Here is a 17999-nt window from a genome sequence, read left to right on the forward strand (position 1 = left end):
ACCTGTCTGTCCACATGAAGGACAGACAGCAGTGTTGTCCCTTTGTTTGCAAACGATTCGTTGGAAAGAACAAATCTTCTGGGTGAACCATCAGTACTGAATCACTCGCTGAGATTCGTTCATTTCACAGTTCAGCCGAGTGCGGCAGTGAACTGCTGCGGGTGACTCAGATTCGTTGGTTCATTCCCTCTGAACGACATGAGACGGAGTGGTCAGGTAGCTGGAGTACCCGGAAAGAACCCAGGCAGATATGGGGAGAGCATGCGAACCGACCAGGAATCGATCCTTCCTTCTCTCTGAGGCTCTTCTCTCTGATCACATTTGACTCTGACCTCTGACTCGTTTCTTCAGGACGTGAAGGCCCAGTGCACCATCCCGCTCCTCGGCTACTTGGTGGACGAGGGCACGCGGCCCACGGACCCCCCGGCCAGCTTCCGCCTCTCCCAGTCCAAGTCGGTGCACAACTTCGCTGCCGAGACGGAGGAGCTGAAGCAGCGCTGGCTCAAAGTGATCCGAGTGGCCGTGACGGGGGAGGTGTCCGAGTGCCCTCAGACCAACGGCGCCGACGCGACAGACGCTCAGGAAGCTGCTTGCGACAGCGCGTGAAGGCGGCGTTTTCTACCAGGAAACTGTTGGATTGTGTGACAAAGACTCGCCATGCTGAGTCATCAAGAAAATGTGGAATAATCAGTGCTGGATAAGCTGCCTCTGCTCACGTTCTTCTGGGATTTTCCTCCTTCATCGCTTGAGCCGTGCTGGATTATTAAAGCAGTGGACGTCCGATCCCTCCGGTGGACTCGGACTCTTCCTGGAGCGTTGTACCACCGACTTGAAGCCCTGTTCAGGATGTGAAGCTGCTGGGGTGCTGACTCAGCTCTGTGGACCCAGACAGTGTGAATTTATTTTTCTCCCCATTTCAGGAACAATCAGGAAATCATCACGAATAAACCTTGTTTTTAATAGCAGGAAAAACTCCAGACTGTCGTCTGCCGGCTTGAAAGTGCCATGGAGGTAACTTACTGACACCTCCTCCTCTGTGGACGGCTGATCGGGATCAAATCCTCCCTGGACGTGTACGTTCTGGAACACAAAGGTCGGTCAAATACAGTAGGCGACACATTCAAGGAACCACAGAGAGCGTATGTACAGTCTGTGCAAACGTTTTATGCTGCATCCACGTGGAGTCAGGGAGACGAGAGGGACGTCTGCTGGACGGAACAGGAAAACAAACAAGTGACGTGTTTCTATAACCCAGTTCACAGTAAATAAAGATAAAATAAAAAAGATGTCCTTGCGTATTCTTATTGTCATAACAGTACATCTAAAATACAAATGCTGTTTTTTCTAGATATTGCATCGCAAACTGAAACACTGTCACATCCAGGAGTGAATTCTGTGGTCAAAATTCAACTGTTTGAACTTATTTGAACTTTGAGCGACATTGCCCGTGATTCCATGTGAATGCAGCATTGGACAGGTGTGGAAAAAGTACTAAAAACTGCTTTCACAAAGATAAATATTCATAGTTTATCACATAACAACATGAAAACAGGAGAGAAATTAAAAACCAAAAGCAGTATTCTTACCTTAGAGCATTTCTTTTCCAAACCTGCCTTAAACCTTTGACCAGTACTGTACAGGACACGGAGAAACGGAGCATCACTTCCCTACAGAGGTGGTCGAATTCAGCGAGGAGTGTTAAATACCTGGTATGTACGTGTACCGCTGAGCTCACAAACACGGGTCACAGTCGTCGACTCTCCCGCATCAACAATCATCCAGGTCATGGCGCTCGATCCCGCACACGACGTGTGTTTGTGTGTCCGTGCACATACAGTAGATGCATACTAACATGGCTGGAGAGACTCGGTTCCATGTGTCCTACAGGTTTATAAAGCAAGTGGCCGCCATCAAATGACAGCTGCTTAAAGACTCGTATCACTCCCCGCAGCCACGGGAGACGTGACGCAACACAGCCTGAGTTTGAACCTTGACACCATCCCCAGTGTGTGAACCAGCTCAGTGCTGTTTGTAGGAAAAGTCTGACGCTGAATACTGATGATGTCGAACACAATCAGGACCGAGGACCGGACGGTCGGTGCTTCGCCGCAGCAGTCATGGACCTTTTTGGGGTTTTTTTCCTTACACAGGTGCAGAGGCACAATCAGAAGGAGCAGGCTGGTGCAAGAATTGTAAATGTGATGTTAATGCTGTAATTAGTTTTATTATTTAAAGTAATTTATAGAGTATGACAAGCATGATCTGTTGAAGTAGCACAATTTTCACTGTTAGCTGACTGTGTCGTACGTAGATCTTTTCCACCAACTCATCAAGCGGCTGCCACTGGGGTTGTGTATGTGCCTATTTACTGTTCCAGTGTGTCCATTCCACGCTGGTGGTCAATCCTTCAAAACGTTCCCGTCCTCAGTATTCAAATAAAACTAACAAGAGCACAAAAAAAACGTCCCCGTCTGTAAGATCTGAATGTAAATCCAGATTTGTACGTGTGTGGAACGGTTTGAGAGTTTACGCACTTGACAGTCTTCTGAAGTGTCAACCAGATTAAATATTATTTATGTGGACCGAGCTGGCTTGTGACGTTCTTCCAGCAGGAGTGAGGTTTATGTTGAATCACGGTGTGCGTTCTGCTTGGAAGATGCCAAATGGAACGAGAAGAGTTCACAATCCAAGATGGCTGTGTCTGTATTACCCTGCAAATATTTGTCAGTATGTCTCATTTGTACTTCTGCAATCTCTTTACTCCACCACCTGAAAAAGGAACTTCTTTTTAGACATGTCCCACTTGTTTCAAGGGTTCACATTTTCATTCAAAATAAGTAGAAAAATCTGACAGCGGGACATTTTTTTTGTAATGGGAAAAAAAATCCTTTGAAAAAAAAATTTGAATGAAAATTGAAACAAGTGACAATTGTCTAAAAACAATATTTCCATATTTTCATATTTCCAGATGACATTATGATTAGAAAGTTTGATTGGAAATAACTACTGGTAACATTTAGACTTTTTGTGGTGTAGCTGTCAGTATAAACTGTTTTACTGTTTACATCTTTTTTTATCAATCACAATAACTGCTTTATTCGTTGACTTGGGTCTGTGTGTTTTCTTCAGATGGTACGGGGATGCGTCATCTGCAGCCGTCACACTGAAAAGTCAAAAGTTGCTTCTTGAGATATTTTTCTTTTTTAAAGCTCTCGGCAAATAATTGTATCAGCAGTGTGAGATGTCGTCGAACAAAGAGCCTTCATCTTTCTGTTGAGACACACTTCAGCATTTCCAGTGTTGTTTAAATTAGTAGGTTGTGAAGAGTGAAACAGGTTTAGAAAACATTTATTTTTACTAAAGAGGACAAAACAAATGACAAATGAAAACCACAAGAAAATCCTTCTCATCTTGAAAATATTAAGTGTTACATTCCTGGCAGTGTTAATCATCCCGCAATACTCAAGAAGAGTTCAAATAAAAAAAGGAGAGATATTGCCAGTAAAAGCAATGTACAAGAAAGTTTTACAACGTTGGTCGTCTTGATCCTTTAGTCAGAAAGGGCGAGTGGTGTGAGTCCGTTTCAGCTTTTGGCCTGTCGCAGCAGGCCGCGGATCCTGCGGACCAGAGCCTGGATGAAGGTGTAGCGGGAGCGGACCTGGCTGTACAGCCCCTCCACCTCCAACAGCTTCCTCTGCAGAGGCTCTCCGAAGCCCGCGGCCATTTCACTCTTCAGCTGCGCAAACGTGAAAACACGACAGAGGGACGAGTGAACGCGCAGCACGTGCAGCAAACGACGGTGTGTTTTCTGAACAAAGATCATCGCGCTGAAGCTGAAGCAGCCGTTTCTTACCAGGTCTAGGTCTTGCTGACTGACGCGGGACAGGCTGAGACCACGACCTCCACTTGTCTGCAAACCACCGAACGAGTCTGAGGAGAAAAAAATTATGTATATAATAGTGATTATTTCAATTTAAATTTCTAATTATTTTAAATATATGTATTTGTTTTATATTTATGTCTGCTTATGTCCATTCTTTTTTTTTTTATTCTTATTCTATGTTCGGCCCCTACTCATTACAGCTTAAAACAACACTTGTGTCTTGTTAGCAAAAGGTTAAAGGTCAAGAATGTGTGAAGAAACCTTTTCTGTCCTTTGGAGTCGTATTTCTGCTCGTCTCTTGACTGACAGTCCAATATTTACTCTCCCCTCCCTGTTTTCACCGACTCCTGCAGACGCTCCACTGCGTTAACTAGCTCCAGAGCAGGTCCATGTCTCGCGTCCTTTTCTCTGACAGAAACTTTCCAACTGAAGCCGACAACGTGAGAGTGGCTGCTGTCAGGCTGCGGGATTCCTCCGTTCCCAGTGGTCTATAAACACTGGTATTAGACCTCGGGGAGTTGGCTTTGACCAAACCAACAGACGCTCCAGATGACGTTTCTGCTCGACAGGCTCGTGCCGTCACGCTCTGCAAACTAAAACTGCTGACTGACATCTTTGTTAGCGGCATCGATTCCTGTCAACAACACTCACCGTCTGTGAGCCGCGATCTATATAAACCGGCGCCGGGCAACAGGGAGTCCTTGGGGTCAGTGGGGGTGCAGTATAGCAGGTAGTACTCCAGGTGGCGCCACAGCACAAACAAGCAGGTCTCGATAACGTCTGAGGAGGACGCAGGTCAAGGCCTCGTCCAACGCCGACCGACATGGTGGATGTAACGTGTCACAGGAACAAAAGAAGAAAGGATACAGGAGCAGAGCGCCAGCAGCTTGGCTCGGTTGTTGATGAGCTGGACCAGTCGTCTCTTGGCCAACAGACTCCTCTGGACCGAGGAGATCTTCTCCACCCCACCGGGACCCGACACCAGGCCCTGGCACAACTGCAGAGGACACGATGCGTAGTGGAGTTATGGACATGTGACATCTGAGTAAATATCCTGCAGTACCATATTTTCAGTCTTCTAAATTATACTCAACTACATTTAATTCTTATTAATAGAAGATTGTTGCCTAGCAACATGGGTAAACATGGAGGAACGAGACATCGGTGGATTTTCTGACTTTGTGCGGCTCAGAATCTGCCCCCCCCTCTGGTCGGTGAGCTTACATGTGGATCGTTTATAAAACATGACCTGGACTGATTCAATCACCTCCTTGAGCTCCTCCGGGGGCAGCTGATCCAGGCTCTGCAGCTTGCCCAGGCTCTGTCTGTGACTCTGGTGGAACCGAAAGAAATCCGCGGCGCTGTTCTTCAGCAGGTAGAGAACGAGGCCGAGGCCGGGGACTCGGGAGTAAACCAGTGAGGGAACGGTGGAGGAAAGATCTTTAAAAACAACAACAACAACAACAACATCAGAACACGGCTCCGTTTCATGGACGGCTGATGGATCACTGAAAAACTGGAGGGAAAGAACGGTCATTGGACATGTTCGAAGTCAGACCTCGGCCGCCGTCCCTCCCAGCTGGCTCGCTGCCCGAGGGGCTGAACAGGCAGATGCTGAACTGGGCTTGGGCGGAGCTCTGCAGCAGCAGGGTCTGACAGTACTCCATGATGTTGGCACACACCTGGGGGCAGACGGCAGACACCCTGTTGGACTCGTCCGTTTAGAGCGGGGGCCAGGGAGCTGTACACCTGTATTTTTTTTCCCTATTTTCAGTTCAAAAGTTGCTGACCAAATTGACTCTTGAGCTAATGGCGGTTTTCTTCCAGAACTATTGAAGCTACAGTCTGGTGTTAGTTCACGTCTTCATTGGCATTCATTGTTGTACAGTGCTTGACAATACACAAGCACCATGATACTTCCTGTTCTGGATCATAGTGTCCACAGTTTAGTCAGTATCCAGATCAGACGTTGGTATATGAACACCTACAGTGAATGGATCCTGGATCTACTTCCAACAATCTGACCATTTATTATGGAGTTCTAGACGCGTCTGCTGAAAACGTCCCTATCCTGGACACTTCAGAGCTGTTTCATTAAACTGCTGAGTAGAGAAGCTGTCGGCTGGAGTCACGTGTGTTTCCTTAGATCCGTCTTATTCCATCGCTGACAAACATGGAGGGATGCTGTCTCAAACCTGCTGCATGGCGACTTCCATCTCTTCTCGATGTTCTGCTGAGTCTTCAGGTGCTGCGATCTCAGCCTGCTTTAGCAGCCTCTCGCGTTCGCTGCCTGCCAGGCGGCCGAGCAGGGACAGACAGAGGCGCTGGTGGGGGGGGTATTGTTTATTATATGAGGCGTGCACACACGGCACAACAAGAGCATGAGAACAGGGAAAGAGAAGCTAGGTTGGCATCGGATGAATCTCACCTGGAATCTGTGGATGTGACCCTGGAACTCCATGAGAGCAGCACCGCCGACCTCAGCACCCGTCTCCAGGGCACCTGAGAGAGGAAGCAGTGTGTCACCGTCAGTTCAGGGAGTTTGAAAAACAACAACTAAAAAACTGTGGTGTTATTTCGTACCTGGCAGAGCCGTCTTACTGATGATACCAGTCAGCAAAGAGAGCTCCTGCAACGCCCCCATGCTGAGCTCCCGACTGTGCAACAGAGCCTGAATGGTGTCTGCATGGACTATCAGCCACTGGAGGACCTACACACACACACACACACACACACACACACACAGAGAAAAGAATAAGAGACGTTTGTGTCATGCTGAACAAACTCAAGGGACGTCTTAGTGTTTCTGAAGCATTGACAAAACATGGAGTGTAAAAGTAATAAATCAAAGGTGACTCAACTTACCTGTGCTGCCCCCTGCTGATGATTCATGGTGGTGGAGGTCAGGATCACCTGAAACAGCCTCAACGTCGGTAAAAGAATCTGCCTGTAACGGTCCATTGGGCTGGGGATGAAACCTGACGGGTCCCTCATCAACCTGTGGTCCACAGGGGAACGGGCACGTGTTAACATGTTGACGGCTCATCATCCATACATGTTTCACGGGGCGGTGGATGAAATGACTCAATAAAATTAGACCACCAACATGAAAACAAACTTCTAATAATGTTTAGAATGTGAAAACAAATAGAAAATGCATAAAAACACAACATTTACCTCAAGGCTTAATCTGGTCATTTTCCAAGTTAAAAATTCAGACTCTCAAAATGAATAAAACAGAAAGTAGTTGTTTTTTTCTAGTGAGGACTGTAGAGGTGGCTGGGGGGCACTGATATAAAAGATTCTGAACATGAACAAGTTCAGAATTCAAGTCAAAGTATTGATTCATTCAGTGAGTTGAAGTACGTATTCATGCTCATACCGGTGTACGTCGCTGTCAGGCACCATGTCAAACACTTGACACTCTATCAGCTGGGCCACCAGTCCACACCGCAGCAGCTCCACGGCGCCCTGGCCCGTCTTGGCCACGCGAGTGAGCAGAGCCTGGAAACAAGACAGCACAGCTCGGACCGTCGTGGTTTCTTCCTTCCAAATGCCTCGGAGGACTTTGGAGTCAGACTTCTCACCATCTTGCTCTCGTAGATGTAGAGCGGTTTGAGGAGCGGCGGCTGCGGCGCAAGAAGACTCTGCAGGGCGCTGTCGTCCTGTCTCAGGCTCTCCACCAACGACCGCAGGTAGCCACTGTTACAGATGTAGACCAGCCACTGGTTCTGGCGGTCGATGGAGAGGATTCGGTCCAGCACTGCCAGGGCGAGCATCTGACGCACAGGACGCAGCGGAGCTCAGAGCAGTGAAGACAACGTGCAGCGGTGAGGCGTGTGGTGCAGCTCTCACTCTGCTGATTTCGTGGCCGTCGCAGGCGTCTCTGCACACCACTTCCATGAGTGCTTTGCCGTAGCTCTCGATGATAGTGAGGTTCTCTCTCTGGAGTTTGGAGAAACCGTCTTCAGGGGCGGTGAGACGATCCCACATCGCCTTCCCTGCTGAAGGGACAGAGAACGGGATTTTCCTCCGACAATCGGACAAAGATCTGTGTGTGGGCTGTTTGTTTGGTCAAGTCTCCACAAATACACAGGCAGTTACAGCTAGATCTAGAATCGATCCGGATCCTTTGGGACACTTGAGCCCAATTTGCTACAAAAAAACAGAAGCATGCACTGATCTTCTGCGCTGCACTGACACGGACCCTATGGCCGTGGTGATGAGAGTTTATACTTCGGTCAGTCTGCGTCACTCGCAGTGTGTAGTATGTGTGTTGTACCTGTCTGCAGGGTGTCGGGTCCTCAGGCTTCTGGGCGATTTGAAGGTAGTAAAGCTGAGAGCCCGTACAGGTGAGCACGCAGCCGCTGGTATCCTCCTCCTTTACGAGACAACAGGACACAAATCATTTTTAAACCTTAACCTTTAACGCCGACGGTACCGCTGCCGATGCATTCACGCTCGCAGACTTTGGAGTACCGTAATTACATGAAAATTTGTGCTACCATAAAAAAAAAAAAAAAATCCAAAGGTTTACGGACGCAGTAACTAAGAAGTTGTAAAGTAAAATTCATCTCTGTCCGACACAAACTGTGAGAAGGAACACGTGGAACCACTCACCGGTACAGAGGATGAAGTCCAGCAACTTGCGAAGGATCAAGTGAAGGGCAGAGTTGGCGATGGAGGCAAAGGCCGGACGTGGCCTCCAGCCCCACCCCTTGCTGCTGCTCCGACAGCACTGACTGGCTGAGGTGGGCAGTCAGCGTGAAGACGACTCCAGCGACGATGGGCATCAGCTCTCCTGCAGCATCCTCAGCTAACACCTGAGCAGCAGGTACGAGGCAACAACGTGAACGCCGGCGTGCAACCGGGTCCCCCCCTTGGCGAGGCCAGCCCCACCCTGACCTTATCATGCAGGTCCAGCAGCAGGTCTCTGATGATCAGCTGTCGCTCCACCGCCGGTAGGAGGTCAGCGGGGCAGGCGGTCACGAGGGTCTCCACCAGACTCCTCCAGGACTGCAGCGCGTGTCTCTTGGCGCTCAGACTGCGACGGATGCGGTTGCGCTCCACCACCTGCTGCAGGATGGAGTTCACCTCCTGGGGAAAAGATTGGTATGATGTCAAAAGTCACACGCAAACGCGCCAAACCAGCCCCGTTGTTTACTCACCTCCATTAACAAAGGTCTCTGTCCGATCGCCGCCATTCCTTGCAGCCCGTTCACCTCCGCCACCAGCACTTGATGAAGCAGCTGTGAGGTCACGTTCATACAGTGTGTGCTTACCCTGACGTCAAGTACATGGACGTAGAAATTAAGACAAGGTCCCCAAACACCCACCTTGACGTTGCACACGGGTGTGCCCTTGCTCGCTGACGTGCTCGCAGTTGGAGATCACTTGTTCTATCTGCGTGCGCTCGAAAAAGTCCCAGCTGCAGCAGCTCCGGCATATCCTGGCTGAAATCGATGGCGTCCAGCACACTTAACAGTTTCCGGCGAACTGATTGCGTCCAGCAAGGATGAAAGGATCGTGAAGTGGACGTGTGTGGTTGTGAGGGGTGACGTGTTCATGAACGGTACTTGAACAGACCTTTAGACACCGTTGTCAAAATGCAGGAAACGCTGACGGATCTGGTTTCTTCCTCCATACCTGGGTTCCGCGTCTGCTATAGGTGACGACGGGGTTATGAGCGTTAAGAGTTTCGCGCATGAGGGCGCGACCTAACGCATCGTGATGTTCATGGTGCCGCTACCTGCGTGCTGGCTGTACGGCTGGTCGTTGAGCAACAAGCTGACGAGTCGTGGCGTGTGTGAATGCTGGCGGTTCAGTGACGTTACCCTCAGCTCGATGGCAGCTGTTTTCATGAGCCAGTGACATCTGGGAGAGGGCGGCAATCTGGTTCCCTGAGGAGGGAGGAGAGAAGAGTCGATAACCGGTGTCCTTCTTTACTCTGGCTTTACACTGGAATGTCCGCTCTGTTCGCACCACAGTCACACCGGGAGCGTTTCCAACGCGGAGTGTGAACTAGGGGTGTAATTATCCTCAAGGAAAGAATCTCAATTATTTTCTATATGAACTTAAAGCTTTTCTTTATGTCAAACTATGTCAATTATTATGTCAATTGCGATTATGAAAGTCTCCTTGGAGATGTGGAAGCGGTCCCAACAGCACCTGCATGTTGTCTTATTTCCGATTCAATTCATTTTATTATTTTTAAAATGGGGACAGAACATTGTGATGAACCTTCACATGTAAATATGTGGGATTATAGCCGAATGGCAAATTTCCATCCCGAGTCCCATTTGGAGAGCCACTATTATCCTATTATCTATTCAGGAATCTTTTCTTATTTTTTGAAGCTATCAGCAGGGACTGTGTACTCACCATGCAGGATGAAAGGTAGATGCTGCAGATGGGAGAACAGGAAGTCCTGGCTGGTCCTCAAATAGCGCATAGTGGGTCCAGATGTGTCAGAGCAGGCACACAGCTGGTAGATAACCTGCACGGGGGGGACGGTGCACAGAATGACCCCTTATACACGTGAAACCAACGTACTTAGACGGAGATCCATGACAACGTGTTTTTCTGAGTGGGAGATGAAGCAGACCTGGTAGCAGAGCTCAGCCAGATGTGGAGCCTGCTGAGTCAGTACAGGTCCTGACCTCTTCTCAGTGCCTCTCTGCAGAAGACTCAGGATGGCATGAAGGCAGCTTCTAGGACATCCCAGCACACCTGGAAACAGAGAGCAGCATAGAGTCAGCTTCCTCCTCATCCTTTTCCATGCGACACCCCCCCCCACACACACACACACACAGATGATGAAATCACAAGAGAAATCTGTATCAGGAACAACTTGGAGGCAGAGGTCTGACCTGCGTCCTGGAGGGTGGTGGAGGACACCGGCTTCTTCACTTCAAAGCCCAGAAGATACAAGGCCAGATTGGGGCTTTTCAGCTCCAAAGAAGTGATGAGAAGGTTCAGGATATGAACCTGGGTCGCATGTCTGATTCTGGACACGTTCCCCTGTGGATCTGAGTCTGGAAATTCAGGAAGTTGACTTTTTAATGTGGCTATCAACACTGCAGGAAAAAAAAACAGCAGAAGGCTTTGTCACTCGTTCCTCACCGTCGTCATTCTCTGTTCCCTCTTCGTTGCTCAGACACTCCACGAAGCCGGCCATCAGCTTTTCACTCACAGTCTACGAGGGAGGAACAACACCACAGCTGCACCTTAGTGACGACGCACGTGGCTGGTCTCAGACAGCTTTGAGTGACAAGTAACTTCATGACGCGCATACCTGGTCGTAGGTGAAGTCCCCCACCAGCCGAATTTGAATGTTGGGGTAGTTGGCAATGCGCCGCAGGATCTTGGCGCTCTGGAAGGCGGCCTGTGGGTTGGAGCTGCTGTGGTACAGATACCTGCAAGAAAAACACTCAACTTAAGTTTGAATTAAGTTTTGTCCTCCGTCTTCCTATCAAGAATATTTGCATCCATGTGGAGCCACTGGAAACGACTCGACATGCTGTTGTTCATACTCCAGGCCTCTAGGTGGCACTGATATTCACCAAACACGGAGAAGAAGCGACTGAGTTGAAGCTGTTCCGTGTCTTCAGAGCAGATTGAACTGACCAAAATGGGATTTTTGAAAAATTTAAGTGAAGGGAAAATGATGCCAAACTTGAAGTGCAGAGACAAGATCCGCTCACTTTCAGTTGCTGTGAGTCAGAAGCAATAACTAAATAAAAACGCAAAAAAAACAGTGTCTAAGAGCGTCGTCACCTTTGGATTCTAACAGTCTGAGGTACTGTGCTCTCACCTGGCTATGTTGACGAGGTGATCTGCTCTGCTGGGTCTGAGGGCTGACACCCTGCAGGAGCTGCTCCAACGGGGACACGAGCAGCGACGCCTGACTCTCTCTGAGGAGGTCCATGAACACCACCTCCTTCTGCAGAGTCAAGTCCAGCAGGCACAGGCAGTGGAGCACCGCTGACTCCAGGTGCTTCTTACCTGTCGGCATGTCGGCGCGTCATGAGGACAAACACACCCGCGAGGTATCTCTGTTTCACTGACAGTAGCTGCGTACGATCGCTCACCAGGGAAAGGGGCGTACGTGTCCAGCTGGCGCACACCCTCCTCGAGCAGGCTGAGGCACAGCGCCAACATGGGCGAGTCTTTGAGCAGATGGAACATGATGCTGTTGCCCGGCGGCTTATGGGCCGGGGACCTGCTCACCCTGCAGCTCCACCATCTCCACAACAAAGTCCGCCGGCTGGGGCTCGTAGTCCCGCAGCAGCTTGTGGAACACTTCCAGAGTGCAGTCGGCTACCTCCCACTGGGTGACAGCAGAGAACAACAGACGTCAGAGGGGCACGCGGCATGAGTGCTGCGGCTACACATGCTCCCAGCTCTTTACCTTCTCAGCCGGACGACGATAAGCTCTGGTCGGGAAGGCAAGGAACACAGAGTCACGCAAGAAGTTCAGGTAAGGCTGGAAACCTGGGACGCGCAGCCCGGCGCCCAAATTAACAGGCAGGCTGCTCTCAACTAGCGTGCTGATCAAGTGACAGAAGGCTCGAGTCAGAGGGTACTCCTCACAGCTCGACTCAATCTCATTCAGCTCCACCTGCGGGGCGAGGAAAACCAGGTAAGAAAGGAGCCCCACAGAGCGCTGGAAGCTTCTATGACAGCGTCAAGCAGGTTTTTCAACATAAAACACTACTTTGGCGTCTACTTACCTCGATTCCAGCTGCCTGCCGCTGTCCTGGAGCACGCACTGTCTGAAGGATCTGTGGCAGAAGAGTTAGTAACCACAGGATCAGTTACGATGTATATGACAGGACATGATTAAAAACACAAATATGACTCATGAATGCTGGGCGACCTGTGTGTACTCCAGTGACTGCCAGAGTGAGGCTGCAATTTCTGGCGACTTCCCCAAAGCCCGCCAGGCAGCGCAGGAGCTCTGCTTTCAGGACCGGTGGAATGCTGCATTGGAGCAACCCCAACATGACTACACCAGGGGTCCACTGGGGATGTTCACACAGTGCCAGTCGAGCACTTTCACTCTGGAAAGACACACAGGAAAAGAAAAACAACACTCAGCCACTGTTCTCAGCAACGTAAAACATGAACAGGTTTTCTGTGGAGGACATACTGTTTTCTGATTGGCTGGCAGCTGTGTGTTACAATTGTTTAACAGGGGAAGTGACACTAGAAGAGACACCTGCCGTGAGTTAGGGTTGGATAACACAAAAACATGAATTGATGACCCCGTTTCTGTTTCTTTGACAAGGGCTTAATCAACGCGTAGGTGTGTGTTTAATGGTTTTAAGACATTAATAATGGACTTAAGCACCGCGTTCGTAACATACCCAGGTAATGATGGTTGTGAGTAACTGTAAAAATGAGGTGAGCCCGTCCAGTTCTCTTTGGGTGATGCCTCGCAGGGGCGGGTGGCGATAGTGGGCTGCATCTGGATTTGGAAGGTCTCTCCTCAAGTTTTCATGGTAGAGCATGAGCGAGTGAAAAAAATGTTCCCAGGACACAGGACTGCCGGATGCTCCCTGGATGTTATCACCTGTTCGATGTGCAGCAAGTTACTTGGTATCCATGCAGATGCAACAGGCCTGCTGTTCATTAAATATTAAGTTGATGCTGTTGATAAGTTGATACTGACCAAAACGTTCAGTGCATTGTATTTCTTTCATTTCCTGAAAAATTAGGGCAATACTCTGATCTTACCATGTGATGCTCCATTGGTTTTCAGTAGGCTGAAGCAGTAGTGGGCACACTGAGGACCGTTGGCGAGACCTTTTAGCATACGGACATAGGGGATATACAGGGTCGAAGGCAGAAGGTCTCCCATCTGACGCACAAACTTGGACAGAACCACCTGCAAAAAAACATGAATAAAGTTAAATTAATTCATGAAATTAATAGATGGATTGTAAAAATATTTATGTTAATAAATTAAATGAATTGTAAACATTGTAAACATGTTTTTATAAGACGGCTCTGACCTGTTTATGTGGAGGTCTTTGCAGTGCCATTCCCAGGTAGGATCCCTGCAGAGTGGTGTGCTGGAGGGATTCTGTGGGACACCAGAACTCCAGGCCAAGCTCCAAACCGAACGTGTCCTGACTGTAAAACTCTCCGATCTGGGAAGACAGAGCTTCAACTTAAACAAAAGCATCTCATTTTGAAAGTAGCAGTACAATTGGAAAATTTAGAAACATGATTCAATTGTTATTGATGTAAAAAAAAACAACAAAAAAGACTAACAAGGATCATGAGGTGGTCCAAGTCTTTGCGCAAAGATGATGGAGGCTCACTGTCCATCTGTAAGGAAATGTGGACCAGACGAGCATCTTCATCAGCACGGTTACGTAGCTGCTTCACCTACAAAGAGGAGTGTGGGGGAAAAAAAAACATCTTACTCATGACAGAACATCTGTTTTATACGGATGTCAAAGAGGATGTCATACACACACAGGCACACTCAGTAAAACAACACCATCTCTCACCTTCATGGGCATTAACGCCAGGAAGTCTGTGATAAGTGAATGAAATCGCCGGATGTAAAACTCCTCCTGAGCGAAACTAGCACAGTCCAGGATGCCCTCCTTCATGAAGAGGAAGACATCTCCCAGTACGGCTTGGTCAGCCAGAGCTTCGTCTGCCTCCGTGAACTCAACCAGGGCTACAGGATAAATTCAAACATTACGTCAATAAACAGATAATATCTTTTACAATTTTCTTTTACAACACATTCATACCTACAGACCAGTTCACCCCTTGCTATGAGACATCAGTGCAAACCACTGCATCACCGTGTCGCCCTCATTCAATTTATGAACGATTTAATTTATTATTCATGCTAAAAAACAAGGGTCTTTTCAACATTAACAAAATGTCGAAAAATGAAATATAACATTTTTCCCAACGCTGTCTAAGGGCATATATATGTTGAATGTACAAAGCATACGGGTATACCTGAGCCCTGCGGCAGCTGGGACAGCGCTCTGAGAGACAGAGCCCAAGCGAGTTGACACACAGCCTGCAGGCCAGGAAGGTTCCACGGCTGACCGTCCATTAAACGACTATGCACCGCAGACATGTACTGCCTCTCTGTCAGCATCGGCAGCGCCTGGAGCAGATCTGCCGAGACAACAACAAGACAGTCCTTATCCACGGCTGAAACAAAAAACACTTTTTTAGTGGAGAGAGGACAATAGTTTATCTAACCTTCCCTGTCTTCGGTTCCCTGCTCGACGAAGCTGACGTCCAAGCAGTAGAGCAGAGCCATGACCAGAGCGAGACTGACACTGTCCAACGAGCCATCAGCTTGAGTAGTCACCGTTTCCAGGTGGCCAATAAGAGCCAGGGTGTCATCTTTGGTCAGAGGCGATTGGCAGGTCCAGCAAAATAGACTGTCAGCGAGGGCCTGTCGGCATTCTTTGATGAGGTCAGAAACCTGGAGACAGGAGCAGAGAGGAGCATGTTTGTATTTAACCGTTAAAAACACATTAAGCTCCATGCTGGTAAGGAGAAAATTAAAAGCTGCACTCTCACCTCTTTCCTGTGCTTCTCGTTGCCAAGGCCACGCTCTTTCTGGAGGCGTTCAAACTCACGTGTCACATTTATCTCGGACACCAATGTGAGGATGCGTTTGGTCAATCCCTGGCTCATCAGTTCATCTGTAAAGTGTGTCGTCAAAGCCACCAGTTCGCCACTACGTCAGGAGAAAAGCAACAAAGGAGAGAAGTGGTCATATGCAAGCTTAAAGAGAAAACAAGACCAATGCACAAGGATGTTGGATCATCTGTTGTCTAAACACGTGCATGGAGGAAGCAGCAATGCCAGCCTCATTACCTCACATCCAGAGTAAAGGTCTTTCCATGGCGCGACTGGATTAGCGTGCGCAGAGAATTGGCCACGCAGCGCTTCCCATCCCAGTAGAGGAGGACAGCCACAAGCCCACGAGTCAGACCTGGAAAATTGGATTGCTGGTGCTCTCCTGGGGGAAAAAAAAAAAAAAACATACTAAATTAATATAATTAATTCATATGAAATAAACATCACAGAACAAGTTGTTCAAGATAACTCGGAAAATTAAGGTCTATAAACAAATGGGAGATTATGGACCGATAAGACAATGCAAGCATCACATCTGCATTTGATCTAATCAGAATTGTGCTTTAGATTTTTACTAACCTGCCAACAGAAGCTCCAGAGCCGAGAGCTCTCCAATGTCAAACAAATCGCTGAGGATGAAGGCCTCTGACAGAAGCTGCTCTGGAAGAAGTCTGGACCCCTGCTGACCTTGAATGGCAATGCCTTCTGTGCTGGCTCTACGCACCTTCTCTCTCTGCTCAGCACTCTTTGGCTGAAAAGCAGCAGACACACAGCGGACAAGATGGGTTTTTGGACTCTTATGTAAAACATTAGCAGTTACTGGCTTCACTGGGCTTACGGGATTCTTAAAGAGTGACAGAAAGTGCGGTTTGTGTTTCTTCAGTTGCAGGTCGAGGAGGTGGACACTCTCTGGCTGTTTCCTCAACAGGGCCCCGTCCACTGTCTCCCACAGCTCCTTCAATGGCCCCCACAGACTGGCTCCTAGGTTAATAAGTACACCAGCTTTCAGAGTTCTTGTCTTACAACAACAATTATACGTCTTCCCTCTGTTGACAATTTTTTTTTTACATGCATACTAAACAATATAAAATATTATAATGCAAATGATAGTGAGGCTGCATGTAGTTTGATATTTATACTTTCATTCATAAATTACTTGACATGCTAAGCATAAATATTTCTGATGTTGATGTACAGTGACTGATGGTTTCAAGCACATTACATATCTTGCAACTTCAAGCAATCAAACAGCTTATTCTTATAAATATTACTATGTTGATCTATTATACTTATTTTGTAGTTTCTTACAATGCATATATTTATGTCAACAGAGACTCTCCGTGCCAAGTGTTTGACAAACAACTAGTGGTCCACAAACACTAATAACGTCTCCAACATAGACAACAATTTCATTCACCGAACCCGGAATAATATCACGGCTAACATGAGTGTCTGTGTAAGAATGCCACTACTAAACAAACACATGACGTGCAATCTCCCACAATGATACCAAACACTTGGCTTTGCCTCTTCAGTGTCAGTTTCACTTTTCGTTCCCAGTAAAATAAAGTCGTGTGCCGACAACTTTAAACAATGCCGGAGAAACCCAGAATCGCCGGTGACAGCAGTGTTCTGTAGTAAGTTGCAAACAAGTAGCATGTAAGGCGTGCTGATTCAACAACTTTAAATTAGCTAGGTTTGAAATCCGCCCTAGCTCATGTAAACGTGCAGGCTAGGCCACGTTAGCCTAGCATCCGGAGCCTGAAGTTCAGTGAGCGACCACCATGTGGTTAAGGCATTTGACACACAACAAACGTGGTTCTTGAAAACAAATAAATATGTGCTGCTACGTAACATCTCATTCAAGGTCTACTTTTCAACAATAATGCATACATGCTACTTCGTTAGGAAAATATCACTCATACCCGAATTTACCGCCATCTGTATCGCCATGACACACTCTGACACTAGCAGGAGGGGGTTACTATGTGCCTGTTTGAAATTTAAAATAACCCCTTACAGAATTTCTGTCAAATATGTTCGATTAAAAAAATAATAGTTGTTTTCTTCTGTATACAGCGTGAAATGGAGCGAGGTATGCATTTAAAACGATGCCAAAGTCATCACAATCTCTTCAGGCAAAGGTCCATAGAACCTCAGATGGGAATTGTAGTTTTTTTTAATCGCAGACAACATTAATTTACAGAGTCCCTTTTTACAGAGTGTTTAGTGTATTTTGCTGTTTTAATTGACTTTTTAAAATATTGTAAATATTAAAGTTCAATATATCAAACTTAAATCGCTCCCCAAGAAACTAATAAATACATGCGGAACAAATATTCGTTCCGCCCTAAACACATCGGTCCTACTTCGACATAACACCGACATATACACCCCATGCTAGTCTGACAGTTGTTGGTTTGTGACCGCTTAGGGCAAAACGTTGAATATGTCGTAATATATGTCTCAGCATTTGTCAATGTTG

General features: G+C 47.7%; 1 protein-coding gene across 1 annotated transcript; it reads right to left on the bottom strand.

Moving 5' to 3' along the window:
• Positions 1–3583: 3583 nt before the first annotated feature.
• Positions 3584–17467, bottom strand: LOC144741777 (nuclear pore complex protein Nup205-like). The gene is given in 51 exon segments (XM_078624281.1): positions 3584–3736; positions 3854–3909; positions 4547–4663; positions 4751–4880; positions 5151–5323; positions 5442–5565; positions 6079–6207; positions 6312–6385; positions 6467–6593; positions 6749–6881; positions 7266–7387; positions 7471–7662; positions 7739–7884; positions 8166–8186; positions 8189–8228; positions 8230–8264; positions 8504–8574; positions 8576–8706; positions 8789–8980; positions 9052–9132; positions 9220–9234; positions 9236–9307; positions 9309–9379; positions 9470–9533; positions 9622–9750; positions 9752–9783; positions 10265–10379; positions 10488–10612; positions 10753–10917; positions 11006–11078; positions 11178–11298; positions 11697–11725; positions 11727–11887; positions 11974–12100; positions 12102–12212; positions 12294–12503; positions 12616–12666; positions 12762–12815; positions 12817–12945; positions 13252–13457; positions 13622–13772; positions 13900–14037; positions 14162–14278; positions 14404–14579; positions 14873–15037; positions 15125–15353; positions 15452–15611; positions 15752–15896; positions 16094–16265; positions 16353–16495; positions 17440–17467. Coding segments are annotated over 51 exon segments (5931 nt in total).
• Positions 17468–17999: the final 532 nt, after the last annotated feature.

This window comes from Lampetra planeri, unplaced genomic scaffold (genome assembly GCF_965212315.1).
Source record: "Lampetra planeri unplaced genomic scaffold, kcLamPlan1.2.h2 scaffold_712, whole genome shotgun sequence".
Taxonomy (NCBI): Eukaryota; Metazoa; Chordata; class Hyperoartia; order Petromyzontiformes; family Petromyzontidae; genus Lampetra; species Lampetra planeri.